At 41.8% G+C, this 24,803-nt stretch overlaps 1 protein-coding gene across 6 annotated transcripts in view; it reads left to right on the top strand.

The window, feature by feature from the left end:
• dysf (dysferlin, limb girdle muscular dystrophy 2B (autosomal recessive)) overlaps positions 1 to 24,803 on the top strand; it is a 112,316-nt gene that overhangs the window by 6,751 nt on the left and 80,762 nt on the right. For 4 of the 6 annotated variants that reach the window (XM_015946229.3, XM_015946228.3, XM_015946231.3 and 1 more), the window contains exons 2-25: positions 10,853 to 10,908; positions 12,124 to 12,215; positions 13,506 to 13,611; positions 15,229 to 15,352; positions 15,435 to 15,691; positions 15,814 to 15,942; positions 16,046 to 16,108; positions 16,179 to 16,229; positions 16,365 to 16,395; positions 16,475 to 16,590; positions 18,433 to 18,559; positions 18,628 to 18,731; positions 18,815 to 18,883; positions 18,965 to 19,008; positions 19,234 to 19,316; positions 21,203 to 21,235; positions 21,497 to 21,612; positions 21,732 to 21,845; positions 21,931 to 22,108; positions 22,841 to 22,965; positions 23,050 to 23,156; positions 23,307 to 23,502; positions 23,586 to 23,732; positions 24,193 to 24,324. In XM_015946229.3, coding sequence (XP_015801715.3) covers positions 10,853 to 10,908; positions 12,124 to 12,215; positions 13,506 to 13,611; positions 15,229 to 15,352; positions 15,435 to 15,691; positions 15,814 to 15,942; positions 16,046 to 16,108; positions 16,179 to 16,229; positions 16,365 to 16,395; positions 16,475 to 16,590; positions 18,433 to 18,559; positions 18,628 to 18,731; positions 18,815 to 18,883; positions 18,965 to 19,008; positions 19,234 to 19,316; positions 21,203 to 21,235; positions 21,497 to 21,612; positions 21,732 to 21,845; positions 21,931 to 22,108; positions 22,841 to 22,965; positions 23,050 to 23,156; positions 23,307 to 23,502; positions 23,586 to 23,732; positions 24,193 to 24,324 — 2,600 coding nt within the window. The remainder of the gene's footprint in view (positions 1 to 10,852; positions 10,909 to 12,123; positions 12,216 to 13,505; positions 13,612 to 15,228; positions 15,353 to 15,434; positions 15,692 to 15,813; positions 15,943 to 16,045; positions 16,109 to 16,178; positions 16,230 to 16,364; positions 16,396 to 16,474; positions 16,591 to 18,432; positions 18,560 to 18,627; positions 18,732 to 18,814; positions 18,884 to 18,964; positions 19,009 to 19,233; positions 19,317 to 21,202; positions 21,236 to 21,496; positions 21,613 to 21,731; positions 21,846 to 21,930; positions 22,109 to 22,840; positions 22,966 to 23,049; positions 23,157 to 23,306; positions 23,503 to 23,585; positions 23,733 to 24,192; positions 24,325 to 24,803) is intronic. The other 2 variants (XM_015946232.3, XM_015946233.3) reach the window with 1 other exon arrangement.

Genomic DNA, 24,803 nt, shown 5'->3' with positions numbered 1-24,803 from the left:
TATATCAAACAAACCAATTATTTTAAAACAACCATCATGTTTTTGCAATTTCACCCAACCAATCAAGATTAGGCTAACCTGCTAATTTGGGAAACATTATGGGAAGAAGGACCAAGCTACCAATGCTAACATGCTAATATACTAATCTGGTTATGTTGCTCTATGATCATAGTTTTATATATTGTACTACATGTATTTTTTTAAAAGCTACCATTATATTAGCTGTGTTTCTTTTCTCTGTGGTTGAAAAAATTATATGTTTTTAAGAACGTATCATATGCCACGTTCACATCCTTCACATAAACCCCACTCCAGTTCTCCTTCAACAAGTCATTACAAAATGCTGTTATAGCATCCTCTGTCCTTATTCTAACACGTTTTATCTGATCTAACTCCTTAGGTTTTTTGAATACATTTTTATGTATTATAAAAATTGGTAGATGATCACTTATATCACTAATTAGGAGACCACTGTTAGCTGTCTTCTCAATTTCATTTGTATAAATATTGTCTATTAATGTAGCACATACATTTTCTCACAAGAAAAGAACAGAATACGAATCCGCACACTACAGTCTGCAATGTCAGAGCTTTATTAGTCGAGTTTTCGGTCAGAGACCTTCATCAGAAGTTGTGGAGGTTCACACAAAACAGTCCTTAGTTAAACAGGGCAGTTGATGTCAAACACTTGTGTGGCTGAATACAGCAGAGCATCATGGGAAATAGAGTCTCAGTCAATGAAAACAGTGCACTTAACATTAAAAACATTCTAAATCAGCTCAAGAGGGGAGAGATTTATACATTGCAGACGTTAAGCTAAAAAAGGCTATCATAACGCTAGGCAATAAAGTATATGAAAACACAGCAGTGTATGCTTTCTTTAAAGAAACACAGACATCTCAAAATCCTCATTTAAACCTAGTGGTTGAAATGTTTTCAACGTGTAGATCCAGAACAGTTCCCTCTGGCAGTGTTTTTAAAAAAAATCTATATCACCTCCTTTATGTAATGAAATATGTTCAATTCCCTGGAATCTGAGTGAAGACATAGGGTGTGAAAAGTCATTGAAATGGCGTGCTACTGGATAGGTCAAGTCTTTTCAAGTCTCCCAAGAAAAGAAGAATTTTTTTTCTCCGAGATATTTTGCCTTTAGAGGGTCTAGCACTTAAAACACTAAGAATTGGTAAATAATAATCAATCTAATCCTTTTAAACTTTCAACCATACATGAGGCTTAAGTGAAAGTGGTCTAGATGGGGCGGGGCTAATTTAGTGTAACATTTATGAACATAGAAATCAGAAAGTGTTAGCCTAGCTAGGCTCAATGCTGTTGTGTGTTTTAGCTTCATAGGTTGAAGTAACTATCCATAAGCAATGCAGGCAAAGCAGAAACATCTAGGCAGATTTGGCAGCTAAACTTGTTTTTGTTCCAGGACTACAAGTTTGTGGCTCAACTCCAGCCTCGTTTACAAGTTTGGCAAAGAGAGAAATGGGAATAGCAAAGAGATGGCTACCTGTCCTCTATTGTTTTAATTTTCCATAGTTGTTTTGAAGTGCATGTTTGCCTCCTTAATGGGGTGAACTGTACTCTTAACTTCCTGCCTTTGTTCGACCACAATTTCCTGATGCCATCAGACGTTACCTTCCCACCCCAGCCTGGACATTTGTCAGATCTGAAAGCTAAAGAAAAGTCTTAGCTAAAGACCAGTGGGACTTTGTGTTGGAAACATGCACCTACCACTCTAACCTTTGTAACATTGTGGTCACATTTACTATTAAACATGGTTTTATCGCCTTTTTTATTTATTTTTTTGTCATTCTGCCACTTCTAGTTTTTGTGAAGTTGGACTTTCATGATATTGTGATGTAAAGGTAAACAAAACAAATAAACAAACAAAAAAATTGATTAATTGCAAATTAAATTATGTCATTTACCATACCATACCATTTAATTTGTATAGCACATTTCAAATACAGCATGAGCTGTCCAAAGTGCTGCACAGGCAAATACAACAAACTAAAAACAATAAACAAAGATAAAAAACACTAAAAGCACAGATAAGACAATAAAATAGGGAAACTGGCCAACAAGTAGCAAGTTAAAAGCCAACCCATAAAAGTGGGTTTTTAAACGAGAATTGAAAACCGCCAAAGAGGGAGCCTATTACAATAATAGGCAGTGCACTTGACACCTGGGGGGCAGCATGGACAAATGTTCGCTCACCACGATTCATAGCACATCCGTGGAGCGCAAAGCATGAGGTGATCTGCTGACTACAACAAGCGCATGAAAACAAAAGTCGGCAACTTAAACTGTACACGGAATGCGACATGGAGCCAGTGAAGGCGCGCAAGGACTGGGGTGATGTGGCTACGTCTATTTGTGTTCATCAGGAACCTAGCAGCTGCGTTCTGGACAACCGGCTGCTGATTTAATACTGAGCTAGGAATACCAGTTTGGAGCGCGTTTGCATAGTCTAAGTGACTAACTGATTCCAAATGCCTCCGCTTCAGAATAGGTCCAAGATAAGCCATCGTCGTCGTCTTCCTCCGCTTATCCGGGTCCGGGTCATGGGGGCAGCATCCCAACTAGGGAGCTCCAGACCGTCCTCTCCCCGGCCACCTCCACCAGCTCCTCCGGCAGGACCCCAAGGCGTTCCCAGACCAGATTGGAGATGTAACCTCTCCAACGTGTCCTGGGTCGACCCGGGGGCCTCCTGCCGGCAGGACATGCCCGAAACACCTCCCCAGGGAGGCGTCCAGGAGGCATCCTGACCAGATGCCCAAACCACCTCAACTGGCTCCTTTCGATCCAGAGGAGCAGCGGTTCTACTCCGAGTTCCTCCCGAATGTTCGAGCTCCTCACCCTATCTCTAAGGCTGAGCCCGGCTACCCTACGGAGGAAACTCATTTTGGCCGCTTGTATCCGCGATCTCATTCTTTCGGTCATTTCCCAAAGCTCATGACCATAGGTGAGGATTGGGACGTAGATCGACCGGCAAATTGAGAGCCAGGCTTTCTGGCTCAGCTCCCTCTTCACGACGACAGATCGGCTCAGCATCCGCATCACTGCAGACGCTGAACCAACCCGCCTGTCGATCTCCCGATCCCTCCTACCCTCACTCGTGAACAAGACCCCGAGATACCTAAACTCATCCACTTGAGGTAGGACCTCTCTCCCGACCCGCAGTTGGCAAGCCACCCTTTTCCGGTCGAGAACCATAGTCTCAGATTTGGAGGTGCTGATAAGCCAGACGACATAACTGATAAAAACAGGACCTCGCAACAGAGTTTAACTGAGAAACCATTGAGAGGTCGGCATCCAATTTTACCCCAAGACTCATTACACACTGCTTGTGGTTTAAAGTTATAGAATCAAGGCCAGAGTGAGAGTGATTTCGGCAATCAAAAACAATGGACTCAGATTTTAGCTCCTTTAGTTTAAGAAAATTAGCAGCTAGCCAGCCCTTCACATCCTCCACGCATGCCGAGAGATGAAAGTCTGTGCTTTTGTCATTTAGTGCCTCATACATTTGGCAATCATCAGCATAAATATGATAGCTGATACCATGCAAGCCAAAGATTTGCCCAGTTGCAGGAGATATATGGAAAAGAAGAGTGGTCCAAGGATGGAGCCCTGAGGCACACCCCAGGGCAGAGAGCATGAACTTGAGGTGCAGTTTACAAGCTGGACAGTAATCGAACGATTTGATAAATATGAGCTAAACCATTCCAGTGCAATCCCTGTCACCTTACCCAAGACCCAAGCCCGTTCAACAGAAATGATGGACTGTTTCAAAGGCAGCAGACAGGTCCAACAGGAGCAGCAGCACCCAAGACCCAGTATCAGATGCCACCGGAATGTCATTAAGCACCCTAATTAGGGCAGATTCTGTACTGTGGTGTGGCCTAAAGGCAGACCAAAAAACATCTTGGAGGGAATTCGTGTCCATGTGTGCAGAAATTTGTGCATAAACTATTGTCTCCAGCACCTTCGACAGCAATGCCACCTTGGTGTTCGGCCGAAAGTTCTCAAAAATGGGGTGATCCAGACCAGGCGTTTTTAATATTGCCTGCACAACCGCATCTTTAAAACCCTTAGGGAATACTCCAGTGCCAAGACTAGTGTTTACAATCTTTAAGAGTGCGAGGCTCAGCATAGACACAGAGTCATGCATCAACTTAGATAGGAGACAGCCCTGAGAGAGCCCACTGGCTTCATAGAGTTTACCCTCTCAGGCTCAAAATAAGTTTTGTTAAAAGGACGAACAACTGAGTCCTTCAGGGGTACTTCTGAGTAAAAAAAAAATGCTCATGAAATACGTATGTGGAGTAACCACGTAGGTAGGTTTTAACGTTGCAAATCTGCAACGCCTGCCTCCAGAGGGTTAATTAACTTCACCAAGTCAGAGAGCGGAACTGAAGCAAAGTCAAGGAAAACAGGCCATTCCACACAAACGACCGATCCAAGAGTCTGAAGGCCAGACCTAATATCTAAAATCTTGTTTAAAAAAATCTGCAAATCTTTACAGAAAGCAACAGTAGGAATTAGGCCATCAGACTCAGACAACGACAGTAAAGAGTTCAGTGTATTAAACAGCTTAGACTGGTGGCCACGGTGCTGTGTGATAATTATAAATTAAAAAGAAAATTAGAAACACTTTTCATAAAACAATTTGTGGGATTGTAAACACTCAGGTCGTTCATTGCAGAGCTAGAAGGAGCATCAGCTCCCTTTGGGAAAACAGAATTCATGTCCAGTTGCAGAAAATATAACAGAGCAGTGAGGAAACTGGGAGGAGGAACAACAGGGTAATAAATCAGAGCTGAAGTCTACCCAGAGGAACGGAAAAGAGTGCTGCTGTCAGTAAGGCTGCAAGCTTTTGAGATCACCTTGTTGAAATGAAAATGTCTGAGTTTGGTCACTCTTTCTGTTGCATAATATTGTTTCAAAACATTTTATAACACTTTAATCAAGCATCTCTTCTATTGGCTAGCTGGTGTGTTTTCTAGCAAACGTGTTTGCAGGTGGATAAGTGATTACCTTTAGCAACGTGTGCTTCTGTTTGTTGACTGAAAGAAGGATTTCCAGCTAAGGTGTTGTTACTCAAACAATAAGTGTTGTTCTGAATCAAAATCAGGAATGGAAACTATTTAATAGCAGTGTGGTAATAATAATAATAATGATAATGATGATGATCTAGCAGAAGATTCTTGTTATTATAGTCAGCAGGGTCAGGAGAATGACTGGGCTGGTTAAAATTTGTTTTATTTTTCCCACTTATCCACCTCTGGGAAACATTTTAACAGTCAAAATTAAAATTTTGGGTGGAATATCCCTTTAATAACAGTGTTGCGGTCAAGTATCCATCGTCTCACACATTTCTGTTGGAGGTAGATACTAGATTTAATCAAGTTTATGCACAGAAACAGAATGATTGCATTTGTAAAGAACCAATGATACAGGTTATGTGCAAAAAAAAAATATATATATATACTTATATATATATATATATATATATATATATACCGTAAATCCTCTAATACAGGCCCGGACCTGTATTTGACTCAAGCTCGTCAAGCTCCAGGCCTTTATTGGAAGGAGGACCAGAATTAGAGGCAGGCCTCAATTTCTATTTGAGCAAAATGAACTAATGGTTCGCTGGAGTTTTTGACAATTAAAATTGTGCCCACATTTTCAAAGTTAACCACATTTCTTTTAACAACGGTAGTTTCCGCTTCAGCCCTCTCCCCCCTCCCCCTGCGCAGCGGCCGCAAACTCACAGATGCGCCTGCAGCCTCTCGGAGTTCCTGCTGCTCTAAACATTAAAATAATTATTTCATTTTCTGTTCCTCACTTCTGATTACCTTCAATTGTGTCTGTTTGTTGCAACCACCAGGTACAACAACTAACTTGTTTTTATTTGACTATTTTTCTGTCCTGCCTGTTAATTATCTTCCTGCATCTCCTCTCAATCCTAAAGAAAAACTGCTACCTGGGTTCATATATATTCACCTTATGAGTTACCTTTGAACTGCAGTTCTAAAAGATCTACCGACCGCAAAAACAGCGGAGTGCGCGCTGCTTGCCGGCCATATCAGTTAGGTGCGTCACCGAGGACAAAACAGGTGATTCTCCCTGATCCACAGCAGCGAAACGCATCAGGCACAAATAAAAGAATAAAAGACAGAAAACATAAAGGGAAATGAGCCGACATGAACGATCGCGTGTTAAATTAGTTTTTGAGGTGGCGACTCCTGATTTGATAATGTTACCATGGCCGTGCTCAGGACGCAGATGTCTGGAGCGCGTCAACAATCAGAGCTTTGCATGCGCAAGCTGGTTAAGGTTAGGATTGGGGTGAGGGGAAGGTTAAATTGCAAGAGGGTAAACGTCACAATTTGGTTAAATGTCAGTTTTACGGCGGGTGTCGGTACCGACGCTCTGGCACAGCGCGTTGCCTCCCGACGCGCAGGAGCTTGTCACCTGCTGACAGCTGGCTGCTGTCTTTTCCGTGGACTGCATTTTGCCGGTCATTATCACGTGACAGCGACTAGTCAATGACAGGAATAAAAAGTCACTATAGAGCGGTGAAGTCGACTAGTGACTAGTTCATACAACCCCTGCTACTGCTCCCCAGAGTGTTCTGCAGCATAATCAGCACGTTCTCTTTGAACTTGATATCAAATTTTCGCCTCCTCTTTGTCTCCGCACGGTTAAAGTTACCCTCGCGGTCTATCACTGGCAAATCAAAAGTGAGACGGATGACACAACCGCCCCCCCTACTTGCTTGTTACCACATTCCACCCGGCCACAATAAAAAACCGGCCATTATTCACCTCCGCTGACTCCGACACCGGCCAACATATGATACCCGGCAGTTAATTAAATACAGGCTAATAATAGAGGATTTACGGTATATATACATATACATACACACACACACACACACATTATGTATATATATATATATATATATATATATATATATATATATATATATATATATATATATATATATATATATATATATATATATTATTTTGGGGTTTAGTTACTCTTTAAGGTCAGAGGTCACGATTCAGCAATAAGAACACCATGAAGGGTGCCAAAATGACCTCCATGGGAGAGGTTCAAGATCAGACCTCTGCTGATTAAAATAGTCACAAAAGCTAAAATAGACACAAAAGCTAAAGTAGATACAAAAGCTAAAATAGATACAAAAGCTAAAATAGACACAAAAGCTAAAATACTGTGAATTGGAATGTTTATTATGTGAAGTGCCTTGAGACGACTCTTGTTGTGATTTGGCGCTATATAAATAAACTTGAATTGAATTGAATTGAAAATAGATACATCAGCTAAAATAGACACAAAAGCTAAAATAGACACAAAAGCTAAAATAAAGCTAATTCCATGCTGTAGTTCTTTTTTAAAACACAGAGCAGTTCTGTTTACCTGTTTTCCCCCAATTGTAGCGGGAAAACAGGTAAACAGAACTGCTCTGTGTTTTAAAAAAGAACTACAGCATGGAATTAGAGAAACGACACAGCAAGAACACACCTAAGAAGATAAAGCTAAGATAGATACAAAAGCTAAAATAGACACAAAAGCTAAAATAGACACAAAAGCTAAGATAGATTTAAAAAAAAAAGCTAAAATAGACACAAAAGCTAAAATAGACACAAAATCTAAGATGGACACAAAAGCTAAGATAGATAAAAAAGCTAAAATAGACACAAAATCTAAAATAGACACAAAAGCTAAAACAGACACAAAAGCTAAAATAGCTACCAAAGCTAAAATAGACACAAAAGCTAAGATAGATATAAAAGTTAAAATAGACAAAAAAGCTAAAATAGACACAAAAGCTAAAATAGACACAAAAACTAAAATAGATACCAAAGCTAAAATAGACACAAAAGCTAAGATAGATATAAAAGTTAAAATAGACAAAAAAGCTAACATAGACACAAAAGCTAAAATAGACACAAAAGCTAAAATAGATACCAAAGCTAAAATAGACACAAAAGCTAAAACAGATACCAAAGCTAAAATAGACACAAAAGCTAAAATACATACCAAAGCTAAAATAGACACAAAAGCTAAAACAGATACCAAAGCTAAAATAGACACAAAAGCTAAGATAGATATAAGTTAAAATGGACAAAAAGCTAACATAGACACAAAAGCTAAAATAGTCACAAAAGCTAAAACAGATACAAATGCTAATTTAACATAAAGAAATCTGGACTGATGAGCTGGAAGTGGAACTTTTTGGACATGTTACATCTGGAGTAAAACTAAAAGCATCAGTCAGACATGGTGGTGATGGTGGTGCTTTGCTGCTTTAAGACCAGAACCACTTGCTGTAAGAGATGGAACTATCAATTCTGCTCTAACCTGATAGAGAATGAGTGACCTTTGACCTTGAACAGGGTGTTCATGCTAGAAAAACCTAGCTTAGAAATCTAGACACACCGTAGCAGTAGCACAAAATTTTGCGCTGTTGGCCAGTCTAGCCACAATCCATTGTAGCATCAGCAGGTCTACCATTGACCCAGACTATTTTAGAGCCAGCCAATCACAGTAATTTGTGTTTGTAGAGAGATGTTGGGTGGGCTTAGAGCCAGAGCAAAAACTACAAAGATTGTGTGGGCTCAGAAACGATGGCTTGTTTTAAACCACTGGCATCCACTTTGGATGATTTAGACTTGGGCTTTTCATTGAGACATGAGCAGCTAGAGGTACTCAAGTCCTTCATTTAGAAAAAGGATGTTGTTGCTTCTTCTTCTGTGGTGTATGATGGACTGCCCAGTGACTGATTTCCGAAGCGCTGAATATGTTATGTTCTTTGCTCTGATTGGTCCTAGCACGGTCCAACATGCAGAGACAGTTTGAAAGACAAACATAGATTCCGTCCCATGAGCTTGGTCTTTGGTTTGTAGCCAGACTATATATTTACGTATGTAGGATGGCTTGTCAGGAAAACCCTTCAATATGACTGAATTAAAAATAATTCTGCAAAAAAAAAAAAAAAAAAAAAAAGAGTTGGATAACAGATTTCTTAACACTATGAGGTTATTAAGTGTAGGGGTCAGTTACCTTTTCCCCATGGGACAGGGTTTGTGGTCTTTGTCTGATACGGAAGGGAATTTGTTGATCTGAAACATTTAGGAGATAAAAGCAGAAGCAGAAAAAACCCCAGAAAAATTCTAAAACTTTTTCACAGTGCTTCAGACATTACTGTAAAACTTTTAACAGCAGTTTCTAGAGTCAAAATGAACACTAACATAGCAACACACAGCATGGAGGTCTAAACTTAGGCTTCCCATGTTCAGTTGACAGAGCCCGGCGCTATTCTTAGCTCATGATAGAGAATGTGCCAAGCTGAACCAGCCGGGAAGTCAACGCCGTGTTACTTCCTGTCTGATCTGAGCTGATACCCACCCTACGGGACATTTCAGCCACTGACACACGCACACACACATATACACACATGCACACACGCACGCACGCATGCACACACACAATACTGTAACCTCTCGAGCTGAGTGTGGAAGGGTGGAGATGTTTTTGAAGAAATCCTCCTCAAATGGAGGTACATGTAGGTGTTTTCTGTGTGTTTGCACTTATTATTAATAGTTGTGTGTGTTCTGACACAGACTATTGAGTCAATATTATTGACTGTGGGAAAAAACAACAAAAAAAAAAAACAAATCTGAGAGTGTGTGTTTGCACATGAAGTTTTTTTTTTCATGAAAAGCATAAATTCAAAATCTAAAAGGCATGTCTTTAGGCCACTAGAGGGAGCTCATCGTGTTTGTGTGCTGGTTTTTAGTGATATTATCCCCTCGGTATTACAACCAGGCAACTGGAACAAAATGGAATGAAAAAAAACCAGAGTAGTCTATATAGTGGGGGTAATTTTGGTCCGGCTTTAGCTTTTGTCCGTTTGTTCCTCTCTGTAAATCAAAAAGAAGCCCCATGAATCACACGGTAGCCATTTTGTCCTTGTCTAATGAAACTAAAATGATCTCTTTTTTTTGATGACTCACCTTTGCATGTGTTTGCTTCCGCTACCCCAGAGACCTGGGTTGACCTCTGCTGCGAATCGGAGATACGTAAGCTGAACTGAGGGGTCGGACGTCTATCAGTTCATTGTCCTGTCGAACCCCTCCAATAACTGTCTGACACACCCGGCAGACAGGAAATCAGAGCTCCGGACTCCATGTCACAGGAAGTCTGAGAAAGATAACATAAATTCATTGTATGTTCTTTGAGAATTGCTCACTTACAGCACTGAGTATACATGACCTCACTGATCAGTGGTGTCCAACCATGTTCTAGTTGTTTCCCTCCACCCCACCTGATTCAAGGGTTTAATTACCATTTTAGAATTTCACCAAACTTTGCCTGTTAATGACCTAAAACCAGGTGTGTTGAAGCAAATAACCTTCTAGTGCTGTCTGGATGGTGGTACTATGCTTTCCACACAGACTTGTCCTAAGGAGAAAGAAAATGCTGTTTGATGGTCCCGGTTTGGGTTGGTGTGATTCAAAGATGGACTTTGGGTCATGTTTGGGTGCCCCATGTCAACACCATGTCTTAATAAGGACAACCAATGTGGTAGCTAGATGAAGCCTTGCTAACCAATGACACGTGTTTATGGGCTGGCTACTGTAATCTCACCCCATTCCAAGGTGACTAATCCTTGTTTAGCAAACCTTATCTAAATGGTGACAACTCCCACATGCTTTAGTGAGTTCCCGCAAAATGATCAGAAAATGAATTCCTTTTGAATTAATTATATTTTAGTTTAGTTTAAAGCTTGTTTCTGTATTGTCTTCAGGGTCCAAGAAGAAGACAAAGGTTATTAAAAACAACCCCAACCCTGTTTGGAATGAGGTAAGTCCACAAATCACCCAAATTAGATTTTGCCTTTGAAGGGGCGGTAGAATGTAAAACCACATTTATCTTGTTGCTGTTGAATAATGTAGCAAACCCAAACCTCAGAACCGTGTCTGTCCTGCTTTCTATGCAAATTAGTCGTCTTGAAAAGACAAGGGAGAGACGGTTCTAGAAGAGCTTAAAAAACACATAATATTTATGCCACTCCTATTTCTACCCACTTCATTGTCTAGAATTTGTAAACCTTGGTCTCGCTAATGCTAATTGCTGAACGCTATACCAAGCTGCTATTAACACTAACCTAAGCTACTGCTAACGGTAAGTCAGACTAATCACTGGGTTGAACTGCTGATAATGTCTTTGTGAATGTGAGGAAAACAAAATCAATCAATCAGATTTTATTTAAGTGCTTTTCAAGCAACGTGCTTTACAGAATTAAAATGACCCCAAGTTGAGCCAGGTAAGGTAAGGCAAGGAAACGCCATCAGAGGAGCCGTCTGCCCCGGCAGCATCAGGTCATCCACAGCAACTAAGTCAGGGCGCTCAGAGGAGGGAGAGCTCACGCTTTCACGCTGCAGGATGTACTGGGACACGTACATTCTTGTTTGTTAGCTAACTTCTCTACAATCTGCAGGACAGTCACTCTGCTGAATGCTAACTTCCGTGGCAAAGTCCCTGCTTCACAGCCAGCGATGCAGTCCCTTTATTCATATAATTAAAATTTTAAAGACTTACCAGTCCATAAGAAATGTCGCCAACTCTGCTTCAGTCTGGGTACTGCTGCAAACACCCGCGGACGCTCTGTGATGGACATCTGCACGTAAGTGGATGTCTAACGCTATTGGCTAATGCTGAACGGCGTTCAATTCAAATTTTATAGGGCTCTACAAGATGGGGGGTGGACTTAGCACGAACAAAAAAACCTGATGTATTGTCGTTATTATATAACACTACAAGGTAAGACTTCCACTTTTTACTGATCTCTAAAAAAATTCTACATAATTCCCAAAAGCATAAAAACTCTGGATTTCTGCTTTAATGTAAAATGATGCCCATTGCCCAGAACATAGTTGGGGAGAAAATCTCAGAAATAACCAGACTTCCGATGTATAAAATGATCTGAAACAAATTAACAAAAAAAAATGACAAACCTTCACCAACCTGTTACAGATTCATGCGTAAACATCAGTTTTTTTATGTTATGTCTGTCAGGGATTTGAGTGGGATCTGAAGGGGATTCCTCTGGACCCTGGAGCAGAGATCCATTGTGTCGTCAAAGACCATGAGAAGATGGGACGGAACAGGTACAGAATTGTCTCGTTACTTTCAGACTGAGAAGAATAGAGAATAATTACACCTATTAGCTCTTTCATATTGTTATTCTGAGGTATAAACTAGACTTTATCCCATCATGGTTGATGACACCTGGAATGAATTATTTTTGGTCTGTTTTTCTTTGCCGAGGGGAGGGGGCCATGACAGAATCAGGTCATCCTTTCATTGTGGCTTTATTTAGTCATATTTCCACCCATTCACAGCTTCCATGTAAACTGATTAATAGATCCATTCATCAGCCAGAGTCTGACCTCTTTGTTTTGGTGAAACAAGAGGCTGGATGTGACGGGAACACTAGTTTTGTTTGGGACACACTGGTTTATTGAGAAGATAACAGTGACCTTTTGATCCTCTCGACAACAAAAGATTTGTTGAGAAAATTCATTAAAGGTTCAATGCAGAAGTTGTTGGCATTTGTCCACCATCTTGCAACATCCATCCATCCATCCATCCATCCATCCAACCATCCATCCACATCAACGTAACCTAGATGAGGCTGTAGAGGTAACAGATCCAAGAGATAAACCCAGGTATCCCATTCCTTAGCATTACTTTCAAGCCCCTCCTGAGGGATTCTAAGGTGTCTCCAGACCACAGAGGGTATCTAACTGCTTCAGCACATATTGGAAATGTCCTACCCATAGAACAGCCCCAGAAAACCATGAAGAGACATCATAATCAGATGCCTGAACCACCTCAGCAAATTTATGTTTCAGAGAAGGAGCATTGGCTCTATGGATGGATTATTGAACTTGATGGTGGTTTACTAAAATTCAGCCCAGCCATCCTACAGAGGAAACTAGTTCCAGCTGCTTGTATCCATGGAAAGCATATTACGTTGCCTGGAATGGGGAAATTGGGGCACCTTGCTGAAGCCAGGCTTAGAGGGGGAGTGACTGGAGGTTGATCCATGGTTTCTCGAGATCAGCGAGGCACAGCCCAAAGACGCTCCAGGAAGCAACCTCCATGTGAGGAGAGAAGTCAAGTTTGGGCAGGTTGGAAGGCAGGTGGCAGATGATGGCATGGCCAAGGCATCCTGATCGCTAATGTCATAAACAGGCCCTCTAAAGCATCTCAAGCTTCAGAGCTCCTTAAACAGAGTTGAACCACTCTGAATCCCTCATAAGTAATCGGACAAAGATGGTGTAAACGTCTTGGCAGAGCAGACTTCCTCAGATGGCTTTAATAAAGCAAGATCCATAAACATCCAATAATGTTGCTTTGGTGTGAAACGCTCATGATGATGTTTCTTTGATCAGGTTTCTGGGGGAATGCCGGCTGGCTCTCAGAGACGTCCTCAACTCCCCCAACTTTGCCGCCACCTTCACCGTCTCTCTGCTGGACATGAAGAGAAACAACATAGGGGTGAGACATCACTGTGCTAAGGAGTTAATACTGTCCCATGATTCACCAGCGAATAACAAATGACTCTGAGTTTCCTGTCTGGGGCTCAAAATAGAGAGGGACATTCTAATGTCCCAGCAGTGTGACACCTCCCTTATACTCTTTTATATTTAGGTCTGTTCTAGTCTAGTTCCAACAGAAGCACAAGAAAAGTTAATAAGCAAAGACAGATTATTTTATTTTATAACTTCTTTCCTTATTTTGGTTCTAAATCTAAATAAATATACAACGTTTGTATGAATGTATTTAAATCAGTGGTTCAACACAGCTAATAAACTTCAAAAGCCATCCAGGCATGACGCCACCTCGCTAGTGTTGAATTCTTCGTAACTAAAGTTTTCGTTCGTCGAGATCAAGCAGTTTCCGCTCATTGAACACTCGCTCTCTGTTCCCCGTTGTTCACGGAGTGGTTTTGTGTTTACAAGCTGAAGTAAGTTTACTGTCATCGACCAGCTACGTCACTGCAATGGTAGGCAGACCCACCAGAAAAGGTCTACGCCCCCTGCTGTCCTGGCGGAGAATTGCGTTGCAACGTTGACACACCAACAAAGAAGTCAAAAAGGAAAACATCTCCATCAACACGTGGGCATGTCATTGTAAACCTGCTGACGGAGAAGTAAAAACCAGGCTTCAGATAACATTGTCTAGTGCAATCTGAAAAATAATAAGTGTTCTGAGTTCTAAACTTTAATCCTGGTATGTTCCTGTGCTTGGAGTAAATCCTGTCAGTGTGCTTTTTAAGCTTTTCTATCAGATCTTCTTGGATTTTGCCTTCAGTTCCTCCTCAGTGACTTTTGCTGTTGGCCCTTCATAGTCTGTCTGAACTAAGGAATTCCACACACTGTAGTCCGCTGGGTCGCAGTCTAGTCTTAAGCCTGATTCATGCTTCTCCGTCTGCGTCAGTGCGGAGACATGCAACGTCCTTGCAGGCCTGCCAGAGAGCTCCGCAAGGAAGGACGGAGTCGAGCTCTCTTTTCTAAACATCCGTCAGTCGAGACGGAGAACGCAAGCTTGTAATTGGTCAGGACGCTGCTGTCGTGTACACTGCCGCCGTTGCGCCCTCAAAACCATAAAGAGAGCCGAGGATAACTAGGGGCAGACACGGAACAGCTTGAAGAATACCTCGGGAAAAAAACTCTAAAAAATGAACGTTTAATTCCCCCGTGACTGGATGAGTGAAAAGATGCGCAGCAAGCGTTTTATTTGTGGATGGAAATGACAGGAAACATGGGTTTAGAGGTGGGGAGCGCATGAAGAGATGGAGGAGGATGAGAGACAAATTCGTCTGTGTTAAAAAGTCTCTTATATACAAAAAAACACAATATAAACACACTATATTGGACCGGTACATGACAGGATCCCACAGAACAGCGCTACGCCCCCTGTTGTCCTGGCGGGGAATTGCTTTACAACACTCCCCAGGAGACGGAGAAGCATGGGAGCAAAACGCTTCCGTCAGTCCATGCGTGTCTGTCCCTTGCGGAGCTGACGGAGAAGCATGAATCAGGCTTTAGAGGTGTTCACTTACTCTTTTGAGAACAGTTATATTCTACAGCATCTTCTGATTGTCTCCATCAGGCCACGCTGACCCTGCAGGTCTCCTACATCCCTCCTCCAGGATCGGCTCCGATCTTCCAGCCCCCCTCCCAGCCAGAGACTCTACCCCATATCAACCCCGGTGTGGAACTGGATACAGTTACAAGTACTGAATCTGCCCAAAATGAACGCATGCATCATTTAATTTTATTTACTGGTTAAATCCAGACGTTTTCGTTTTCCAACAGTGATTTCTCTTGACACTTTTGGCGAGGAGGACACGGAGAGTATGATCATGGTAGAGCCCCCAGAGGACCAGGGACCTGAGGACAGTCGGTCCATGGTGATCATCGGCCCCCAGGGGCCAACAGGTCAAGAATCCCCCACCAGCCACACCCCCAAACGCTCACCACCGGCCTACAACACCCATGGAGGTCTGAAGAAGAAACGGAGAGGATCAAGCAGTCAGCCCAGACAGCTGTCCAACAAACCACAGGACATACAGGTCTGATGCGCTCTAGCACACTTTTATCTAAGGAGTTACCCATAATCCAGTGGGTCAAATCTGAGCGTGAAATACTTACTTTAGTCAATTTAATCTAAACCAATCATTTGTCGGTTGTTCAGGTTCGTGTTCGGGTTATCGAGGCACGGCAGTTACCTGGCATCAACATCAAGCCTGTCGTCAAGGTAACCGTATCCGGACAATCCAAAAGGACCCGCATCGTGAAAGGCAACAACCCTGTGTTTGATGAGGTAAACAAAAGCTTTAATATGCTTAACCTCCCACATTCATTCCTCTAAAGGCAGATTTAGCGTTAAGCTCATGTTTTTTAATTGTGTTTTTTAACTTCCACAGACATTCTTCATGAACTTTTTCGAGACACCCTCAGACCTGTTTGATGAGCCGATCTTCATCACTGTGAGTGTGGATTCTGCTCCTTTGATACCTTTTGGGTTTCTGATTTAGAAATCAACATTCTCGTCTCTAGGTTTGCGACTCTCGCTCACTCAGAACCGACGCCGTCATTGGTGAATTCAAGGTACAGTGTTACTGCCTGTAGTTTATTCAAATTCAATTCAAATTCAAAGATACTTTATTAATACCAGAGGGAAATTAGCATCCAAAATGTTGAAAGGAATCATCATCTGAAATTCTTTTCTTGTTTATTTTCCAGCTGGATGTGGGCACTGTGTACAATGAGCACAGTGAGTTCATGTTTACGCTGCAATCATGTTTCAGAGTTATTTAGGAGCAGTGATTTGGATATTTCTCCCCTCTCATCAGGACACTGCTTCTTGAGGAAATGGCTGTTGCTGTGTGACCCTGATGACCTCTCTGCTGGGGTCAAAGGTTACCTGAAGGTCAGCTTGTTTGTCCTGGCAGCTGGAGATGAGCCCCCGGTGAGTTTTAGTAAGACTTTAAAATTTACTCTGTAGTTTTCTATTAACATAAACTTAAAGGAGGGATATGTAGGAATTCTACAGCGAAATAATCATAAAACAGTCAAATGACTCAGTCATGTTAGAAGGAGGGTAAAATGGACAGATTTCATTCTCAGGCAGCTGGGGGTTTCCTTTCAAAAAAACTAAAGCGGGACATAGTCACTGTTTACCGTCTGTGTGCCCGTGAGGTTGCCGAGCAACACCGTCAGGCAAAAAAAATAAAAAAATAAAAAAATAAAAAGCCAGAGTTGAACCAAAGCCAGTAAACAAAAGCAACTCAGACGTTATTTCTTGTACCCCAAAGAAGCCACGGCACCTTTTTGTTTTACTCTAAAGCCCCCTTCAGACAGGCCATGAAAAACGGAAATGTTCGGGACTCTGTCCGTAAGACCTTTGTGTGTGAGTACAAACATCCGGATAACCTTTTCCGTAATTAAACCAGACGAAGCCCCTAGTAACAGGTCCGGACTTGTCACGGACAAGGTGGCTGCTTCAGACTGGTGAGGTCGAGTTTCGGACAGGGAGGAGGGGGAGGAGGGGGGGACCAGGGGTCGCTGTGCGCACCTAGATAGCTCGCTCCTGTAGCATGCGGCGAACCATGGCAGCTCGCTTCCTACGGTACCGTCTCCTAGACGCGCAACGGAGCACTTCACACCGCTTCAGTGATTCCTTTAACCATTGAGCTTCATCATCCAGGTCTCTTATGCGTCTTCGTGTGCGCAGAATTATGCTTAACATAAGTCCGATCAGTGAGGGGAATTCTAGCTCTTCGTCTGCCATGTTTGACTGAATGGCTTTGTTTGGGTAAATGACGCATGTACGCCCGCCACACTATGTCCCCCGCCCCAGACATCTGGAACTTTTCCCTGCTGTGTGAAGACAGCCGAAAGGACAAGTTCAGGTACAAAAGTGGTGTGTCTGAAAACACAGTTCTGGTTAATAACCAGACTGAATTGTCCACACATATTCCAGAATGTCAATCTGAAAAGGGCTTAATATTGGGGTGGAGCAGACTACAGGCTAACGTTGAGCTTATTTCTGAATTAGAAGCAATACATAGCTCTGAAAATTTCTCAAGCTACGTTTTCAGTTACCAACAACTCGATATTGCAGTAAAATAATATGAAATGATATGTGAGTCAAGTGTGGCGTTGTACTTCTTTTAGTGAGTCGTTCAGAACTATAACAGCAGGATGCCAAACAACCACAATTTCCTGTAATGCCAAAGAAATATTACTGTAATAAGTATAGTAAGTGCTCCCAACCGTAAAACACCCAAGAGTGCTAACACCAGTTTATGAGAAAATATTTATCAACTTTTTGTGAATGACTTGTCATCATTTGTCATGTAGAATCTTCTAGAACTAATCCGTAACTGAAAACAGCCACGAAGCATGCAACTGAGAGTGTGGGCTGCCGTTACCAAAACTGACCACAGGATGTCATTCTAACATATTGCACCTTTAACTCAAACGTTGCCGAACAACTCAGTTTGTGGGTTGCATGTTTGTAGAGTTGGTGGCATTGTTGGCTCACAGTGAGAGGGTTGCTGGTTCAAATCCCAGCTGTGACCTTTGTGCATTGAGTTAGCATGTTCTCACCATGCATGCGAGAGTTTTCTGCAGATACTCCAGTTTCCTCCAAAAGGCCATAAACATGTATGGACTAGACACCTGTCCAGGTGTCCCCCACCTTTCGTCCAATGCTTCCCACGACCCTACTGAGGAACACACGGTTAAGAAGATGAGTTTCAGATGATGTTCTTTGAGTTTTTAATTTTTATGATTTATATGTTTCCAGGCTGATAAACGTGAGTGTGTTGAGGAGAAGGAAGACATCGAAGGAAACCTCCTGAGACCTGCTGGTCTTTCTCTCAGAGGAGCCGTCTTTACCCTGAGGATCTTCAGAGCAGAAGATTTGCCTCAAAGTGAGTCTCCAGCCATAATTTCATCTTCTTCTAACATAGAAACAGAGACAACCAATTTGCTTCTGCAGTGGATGACGCCTTCATGGATGGAATGAGGCAGATTCTTGGATTTGATTCAAACAGGAAGAACTTGGTTGATCCGATGGTCGAGATCCAATTTGCTGGTAAAACTGTGCGTATGACCCCAACCCAAGCACTACTGGAGTTGGTGTTCTGTAGAAAAACCATTTAGAGCACATCTTCTTTTTGTTTCAGGTCTGCACTAAAATCCTGGAGAAGAATGCAAATCCACAGTGGAACCAGAACCTGGCCATGCCTATTAGAGTGAGACACAGACAGCATCAAGCATTGCCGCTACACTGCACTTAACCAACATTACACTGTTGCTTTTGTTTGGTTCTACAGTTTCCCTCCATGTGTGAGAAGATGAGGATCCGAATTCTGGACTGGTGAATTTTTGTCTCAAATGAGACCTTTTTTAACCAGACAAACTGTGACTAGTTGCATGAAGTTAAAGTGGGTTTTAGTTTTTGTTTGGTCACAACGTTATCATGATCCAACCAGAGGAGTTAAAGTCTTGTTGGGGGCCTGATTGAAGTGACAAGCTTATTGCACACCATCAAACTGTAGCATTGGGTCGATGGGTTTGAGTTGTGAGTTTTCTGTCATTTCAGGGACAGAGCCAGTCACAATGATGTCATCGGTACCACCCACCTCTGCATGTCTAAGATCTCCGCCCCGGGTGGAGAAATAGACGGTAAACGATTAGTCTAAGCACAGTTTTTTTTATATTCACTAAATCAGCTATGGTCTGTATCATGAATTTAATCTTTGTGAGTAATTTTTTTCTGAGGAAAAAGCTCTTACGCTCCTGTTTCAGTGGGTGAAAGTTTGTCCGGGGATTTTGGAGGGAATCGCAAGTCTTTCTCATTAATATTCATGCAAACTTCTTGCCTCTGACTGGTTAACAGCGATACAACTCTTCCGGTGCCATTGCTTGCTCTACTTTCTTGGATTAAAAAAAGCAACTTTGATGTTTAATCTGGATAAATAACACTAGCACGAACACGTTCTGCAACGTTGTGGAGTTGTTAATGCTAATGGTTAGCTTCTACTAGCTGAGACATACCCTGGTCTATCCTTCCCATGGGCAGTCGCAGAACAAGGTGGGCGGAGCCATAGTAACGTCCAAAAGGGTCAGTCTTTCACCTTCTACATTGACCAACATAGTGACCTTTTATCTACAGCATAAATCCACTTTCTATGCGGCCTTCTAACTCCAGAAGGTTCTGCACAGCGCGTGTTGACATTCCATGAAGACAAAACATTCAAATAGACACTCTGTCCCAAGGTCCTACACTCTCTGCTTAGAAGCCAGACAACATTCTTTACTCTGAATAAGTGAAGACTCCATGATTTTATAGTTATAAGTTAAATAATCATATGTGATGAATGAACAAAATGTTTAAGTCAAATGTTTGAATAACTTGTGCTTAAATCAATGAATTTGAAATGAATATTGTTCTTACAATGATCCATTTATATCACAAATCACAATGTGTTACCATATCGTGGTAGGCAGGGGCCACGATGAGAAGGAAACCAGATCCATGAGCAGAAACAGACCAGATCCCAGTAATCCGTAGCGATCCGTAGCGATCCAGGAAACCATAGCAGGAAAACCATAGGATGTCCAGAACTCCAGAAGAACCGGAACCCAGAGCAGCAGAACCAGGCAATGAAGCAGTGATGTTACATGTGATTATTTAACTTATAACTATAACATTGTGGAGTCTTCACTTATTCAGAGTGAAGAATGTTGTCTGGCTTCCAAGCAGAGAGTGTAGGACCTTGGGACAGAGTGTCTATTTGAATGTTTTGTCTTCATGGAATGTCAACACGCGCTGTGCAGAACCTTCTGGATTTAGAAGACCACTTAGAAAGAGGATTTATGCTGTAGATGAAAGGTCACTATGCTGGTCAATGTAGATGTGAAAACTGATCCTTTTGGTACGTTACACCACAAATACTAATTTACCCTCTGACATAGAAGAGACCGGCTCTTGTGTCTGTAAATAAATCATGTCTACTTTCTGGAGATTAAGTTTTGCCACTACCATGAGGAGTTTACATGTTATTTAGTCTAGCATGCTACTTCCAGTGGCTAACGCTAGTTGACGGGTTTGCCAGCGTGATGAGCTACATCAACTCACATAGATCAACCTTTCTCTCTGAACATGCTAACTCACATTAGCATATTGGAAGCAAATTGTTCCTGTCTTTTGCAAGACCTAGTTGTTTTTTGGTGTATTTTCTAGTTTTGAAAGCATGGATGTTTTGAACTATTGGATGGTTCAGCGGTTTGTCAACGTAACAAAGCGTGGCAGTTTCACCAACACATGCATGAACTTGATATGTTTGAGGAATGCCTCAATCCAGTTTAAGACAGCATGTGTTGCTCACTCTCTGCAAACAAACATGCTTGTTTTGTGTTTGCTGGAGAAAACATGAACACGATGGGAGTTTACTCTTAAAAACCACACATTTTGGCTTGTTTTTGGGTTCAACATCCACCTTTCTTTTCTTTCTGTGTTTGAACCTCTATGATTTCTTTTTAACCATCCTTCCTCTCCACGCATTCAGATGACTTGACTCCTCGGACCGTCCACTCCGGCAGTACGTCCACCATCCTCTCTACACCACTTCTGTCCAACCACACAGATCTAAATTAATCTTTTTCACTTTGTCTGATTTCAGTTTTCCTTTTCTTCCTTTATAAATCTATAAAAATTAAATATATATTCTGCTGAGATTTAAAAAACATCTGATCTAGCTACTTCAATTAAACAACCCAATACATCCACCAGATTCCTTGATATGCCATGATTGTTTGTTGACCTGCTAGTGAAGGTTTCTGTGAATTTTCCTGTCTTGCAGTTGATGATAGTCTTGGTTTCCTGCCAACTTTTGGTCCGTGTTTTGTCAACTTGTACGGTAGCCCCAGAGAGTTCTCCACATTTAATGACCCCCATGAGGCTTTAAATCTCGGAAAGGTGAACCTTCAAATATATTTCTTGAACAGCATCAGTCTCATTCGGATGAAAAATATTTGATGGTTGTTTGATGTTTTAGCTAAGTTAGCTAACCCTAAACTCTCCATTCTGTCCATCAGGGGGAGGGTGTGGCATACCGAGGGAGACTTTTACTCGAACTGAGCACTAAGCTAGTGGACAAGCCAGAGCACAAAGCTGAAGACATACCATCAGATGATCTGTTGGTGTTGGAGGTGATGAAGAAAGACAGTCTCAATACAAACTTAGTGTAGATCAAAGAAAGAGAGTTGATGTAATTCCTCTCTCTCCATTTCACAGAAGTTTCTCAGGAAGAGGAAGTTTTCTCTTTTTGTGGCGTTTTACTCAGCCACGCTCTTACAGGACGTTGACGATGCTATTCAGTTTGAAGTCAGCATCGGTAACTATGGCAACAAGTTTGACTACACCTGCCTCCCTCTGGCCTCAACCACCCAGTTCAGCAGGGCTGTGTTTGATGGTAAGCTGCTGGTTAAAGGTTAGGTTTATTTTATTTGTCACCTAGTGGTTATTAGAAATCCTTTTGTAACCTGGATTACAAAGTAATTAGATTTGCAATCATTCTGGTTCCCTTGATTTTCCTGCCTTGGTCAATAGCAACACTGTTATAAACTAATAGGTTTTATTCATGCAAATGGGTCCATTTCATAATTGAGATTTTTTTTTAAAAATTACAGAAATGATCCATTTCTCATAAACAATTAAGTAAAACCTGAATAATCAGGAGAAAGATCTAAATGTCATCAGCAAATAATGAAAGGCAAAAAAATGGAACCTAATGAAAAATACACAATAAAAAGAGAATGGGACCAAATATTGAGCCGTGAGGCACCCCACAAGTAAGTGGGGACATGAATTAAGCACACAGAGAAAGGTGTGACTGGATCCATTTAAGTAAGACCTGTCCTTTGACACCAACACATGATCAACATGCAAAAAAAGACATAGACTTAACAGAACCACAACAGGCGAATTACCAGAAACAACAGCTAAATGAAAGTAAGATGTTTATGTGCTTTTAGGTAACTTAAAACCTGATTAAAAGGTCTCAGAGACACGTTTAAAGTCAAGTTTTAAATGTCAAAATCACACAATTTACTTACTATTTTCATAGAGGAGAATATTCTGGTTATATTATTTCAACAAACTCATTTATTGTATAGTTTCAGCTTTAATATTTTGCCTGTTTCAGGCTGTCACTACTACTACCTGCCGTGGGGAAATGTTAAGCCGGTGGTGGTTCTGTCTTCAGAATGGGAAGACATCCGACCAAGGATCGAGGCTCTCAACATGCTGCTGGCTATCATAGACAGACTGGTGTGTGCTCCTATTTCTTAGGAACCACAGATCTTCTACAGATCCAGTAGTGTGAGGTAGAATTAACTGTGTTTGTGCATCCAGGAGGAGAACCTGAAGCGGGTTCAGCTGGAAGTGAAAACAGGCAGCAATCTGGAGGAGGTAGAGCAGCGAGTGATCGAGCTGTTGGATCAGCTCATCACAGACTGCAGGTATACACCAGTTTCTAAGCCTGCCAAGGCTCATGTGCTTAAATAAGTGCATTCAGTGGTAAATTTGAACTTGTCTCAGAGTATTACTGTTAGTTTTAACTGTTATCTTTTTGTATTTTTTTCCTTTTCTGTTTTTTATTTTCCTGTCAGCGAGGAGCTACCCTCCTTTGAGCAGTGGCAGTGTGTCACCCCTCTGGATCGCTCGCTGAAGCACATTCGGACCCTCCATCTGCAGCAGATCGTAGCAGGGGCTCTGGCGCTGAAGCATGGACCTGAAACTGAGCTCTCCACGGTGCTGGAGCAGGCTGAGGACTGGGCCAACAGGCTGAAGAGCATGGCTGAGGAGGTGAGCGTGTGTCTTAGAGGTATGACCTCTCAGTAAGAAGCAAACTGCTGCAGATGTGGTCTCTTTGTTGTTTGTCCATTCAGCCCCAGAACAGTCTCCCCGACATTGTGATCTGGATGCTGCAGGGCGACCGCAGGGTGGCGTATCACCGCATCCCAGCGCACACTGTTCTTTTCTCCCAGCAGCATTGTGGCAAACACTGTGGGCAGCTGCAGAACATTTTCCTCAAGGTATTGTAACCACCGCACAGTTAGTGGTTCCTTTGGTTTTTCAGGATGGCAGATGATTAAAGGGGAAATGATAAACAAGTCTCACTTTTGCATCCTTTTATTCTGTCACATGGGTCTCTACAGCCACTAAAACCATCCAAACAAATAAAAACCATGTATCTGTTTTCTGTCAGATTTCAGGAAATATTCGCTCCTACGAGCCGATTGAAATTGTCCCCTGTTATGACAACACATTAGGGAAAATTAGCAGAGAAACATGATGCATCATGTAATATTATTAAAAGTATGTATTAAACCTTAATTAAAAGAAATTTGGGAAATTCAAAGGTGAACATTGTGGGTTGGCAATACAATCCTCAGATCAACCTCTAGGAGATCCATAAGAGTCATAACAGCACACACACATTCCTTTCTTCAGATGACATGTGACCAACCTGGCCTGTCTGTGTTTGCTGTTCAGTACCCCCAGGGCAGCGGCGGAGAAGCCAAACTTCCGGGCCAGCTGAGGGTCAAAGTCTGGTTCGGATTGTCTGTTGATGTCAAACACTTCAACGAGTATGCTGAAGGAAAACTGTCCGTCTTTGCTGAGACGGTAAGAGATGTGTATGGATGTTGCAGCTATAACACAAACTCAAAGTATGACAGTTAAGCTTTAAATAGCCAAACTCGCCTAAAGATATCTTGATTAAAGGAGCTTTGATCCTGCCCTGATTTCTTCATAATTTCTTCCCAAGGAGGCAATCCTTTTGGAAAGTTGAAAGTTTTTCCTGAAATAAGCTTTTCCTCAGACTTCGCTGCTTTTTCACTAAGCATTAAAACAACAACAACAGGAGGGCTACATCACCCTTTTGTTAACTATTTACTTCATGTGACGTTTTAGGCTAGTAACTCTTTGGAAATAGCTTTGTTGGAGCAAAAATAATTTAACATTTTCATATGCAGTTAAAAAATATTTTTAATACATTAAACAAAACAAAATGATAAATCATAACTGAGTATTTGTGAGAGGCTGGGGGTATAAAAGTGCCCAAAAAGTTGAATATAGAAACAAAGGCTCTTTAAGTTGTATGT

This window comes from Nothobranchius furzeri, chromosome 2 (genome assembly GCF_043380555.1).
Source record: "Nothobranchius furzeri strain GRZ-AD chromosome 2, NfurGRZ-RIMD1, whole genome shotgun sequence".
In the NCBI taxonomy this organism is placed as follows: Eukaryota; Metazoa; Chordata; class Actinopteri; order Cyprinodontiformes; family Nothobranchiidae; genus Nothobranchius; species Nothobranchius furzeri.
The sequence above is the reverse complement of the archived record's forward strand: the minus strand, read 5'-3'. Positions and strand labels throughout refer to the sequence as shown.